Source organism: Fulmarus glacialis, unplaced genomic scaffold, assembly GCF_000690835.1.
Source record: "Fulmarus glacialis isolate BGI_N327 unplaced genomic scaffold, ASM69083v1 scaffold9911, whole genome shotgun sequence".
Taxonomy (NCBI): domain Eukaryota; kingdom Metazoa; phylum Chordata; class Aves; order Procellariiformes; family Procellariidae; genus Fulmarus; species Fulmarus glacialis.
In genome coordinates this window covers 17,795-19,811 of record NW_009193387.1, presented here as the reverse complement: position 1 = coordinate 19,811, position 2,017 = coordinate 17,795, and the positions used below count along the sequence as shown (strand labels likewise).

The following is a 2,017-nucleotide window of genomic DNA, read 5'->3' as shown; positions in this document are numbered from 1 at the left end:
AGGCTGCTGCCCGGCACTCCCAAACAGGCATCCAGGGACCACCCAGCCACTCCGTCGGAGCTCCGGTCCCCTCCCTGGGAGCAGAGCAGCACATGGCACCTCCTGCCAAGAGTCCCACTCTGTTCCAGCTCGAAATCCCTCCTCTTGGTGGCTCCCCATTTCTCCTCCCTTTCGGGCTGGGTTAGGAGCTCCAAGCGGGGTTGAGACAACCTGGGGAAAGCTCTGCCCAGGGTGGCTCTCGTCCAGAGGAGCTGCCCGACCCGGCGAGGCTGTGCAGCCCCTCTCTGTCTCGCTCCTGCATGTTTCTTCTCCCAGGGGCTGGCATCCCTGGGCACGCTCCCAAGGGACCCTGGAAGTTGAGATGGGGCTCTCCCTCCTGGCTGCAGTTAGGGGAAAGGCTCCCACCTGGGCTTTGGGATGGGACCTGAGCTTTTCATGCTTGTAGGCATCTCCCTTCCCCTAACGCTACCTCTGCAGCTCTGCTGGATGGATCCTGCCATCCCGCAGCCTGCAAGCTCCCAGACATCCCAGGCACAGAACCAGGGGTCCTAAATCTGTGCCCGGGGTGGAAACATCCCCCCATTGGGACTCCATCCCTCCTGCGCAGAGGCTGCATGGGATGTGCACGGGTCTGCCCTGCACCAGGGGTGCGAAACATCCCCTGGGACAGATGTTCAGCCGCAAATCCAGGGCAGCACCCTGACATGCCCATCTGTGGGTGCCCCGTCCCTACCAGGTTGGGTCCCATGTCATGGGTGAGCCCCTCAGCCCCACGGCACCAGCCAAGAGCTGTGGACCCAAACCCCCCCTGCCGGAGCCTGACTCACCATATACGCCATGTTGGCGGCGGGGGGGGTCACCTGTGCCCGCACTTGGTTGTGATAGTCCAAAATGACACTCATGTCGCGAGGGGAGAGGTATCGCTTCCGACGGCTCCGGGGGACCCCCACGCCCCACAGCAGGCCCACGGCTCTGCCCCCGGGGGGGGACAGGAGCTCGGTGGCATTGGGCAGCAGGAAGGAGCTGGACTGCTGTGTCATCCAGAAGCCCAAGGCAGTGAGGTACAGGTGCAGGCGCAGCACCGCCATGCTAGCCCGGCCGGCGGGACCGGCTGGCGGCTTTCCGCTCCCGCACGGAGTTAAGCAAGGACAAGGCAGATCGCTGGTCCCCGCTGCTGGCACGTGGATCTAGGAGAGAAAACAACACAGGCACCGCTCAGGTTTGCAGTTCACGTGCAAACACCGCTTCCCAAATAAATAAATTTTCCTTTTTTTGCTTTTCAAAGTAAATTTTTAAAATTAATCTCTTTGATAACCTCAGTTATCACAGCAAATTCCCCAGGACCAGCAGGGAGATGGCTGGGGAATTGGTTTTCTTGTGGTTTCTTTAAAAAAAAAACAAAATCAGTACAAAATCTCCCCGATTTTTTCACTTATCGCACATACCTGCCAGGCAGGAGCTAATTAGGAGCATGCTGAGATATTCACTGCAGCTGCCTGCCTTGTAACTTCCCGGGAATTTGGTGTGTTGAGTAAATCCCCAGCACAAATGGAAATCTCATACAGATAAAGAAACGCACAGCAAGTTTTAAAAGCACCGGCGAGAAATCCTGACGACTCTTTATCTCAGGGAAAGAAAAATAAACCACCGCAAAACCAGAGCAATTAAAAAAAAAAAAGAAAAATGCTGGAATATCTCCTCCTCTGTCAGCCGATGCACCTCCTAACATCCCTGCCAGCCCTTCCCCGAAGTAGCAGGGAGGATGTTCCCCCGACTACGTACCTTGAGGACTGAGCCAAGAGCAGCTGAGCCGGCGGCGCCAGCCGCTGGGATTGACCTTTGCAAACAACCTGCTGGGGCAGATGCGGGGGAGAGGTTTAGCCTAGCCCCGCCGGGCAGCCCGCCGCGGCATCTGACGCAAAAGCTGCATCTTAACTCTTCCCCTGGGGAATGTCCTGAAGTTTGGAAAGAGCCCTGCTAGATTTATAGGCTGGGGGGCGGTGCCGCGCCCCCCCGC

General features: G+C 57.9%; 1 protein-coding gene across 1 annotated transcript in view; it reads right to left on the bottom strand.

The window, feature by feature from the left end:
- LOC104083797 (peptidase inhibitor R3HDML-like) overlaps positions 1-1,088 on the bottom strand; it is a gene marked incomplete at its 3' end in the record, with an annotated part of 2,936 nt that extends 1,848 nt beyond the window's left edge. The window contains exon 1 of the mRNA XM_009587424.1: positions 828-1,088. Within this exon, the coding sequence (XP_009585719.1) occupies positions 828-1,088 (261 nt within the window). The remainder of the gene's footprint in view (positions 1-827) is intronic.
- Between the last annotated feature and the right edge of the window lie 929 nt (positions 1,089-2,017).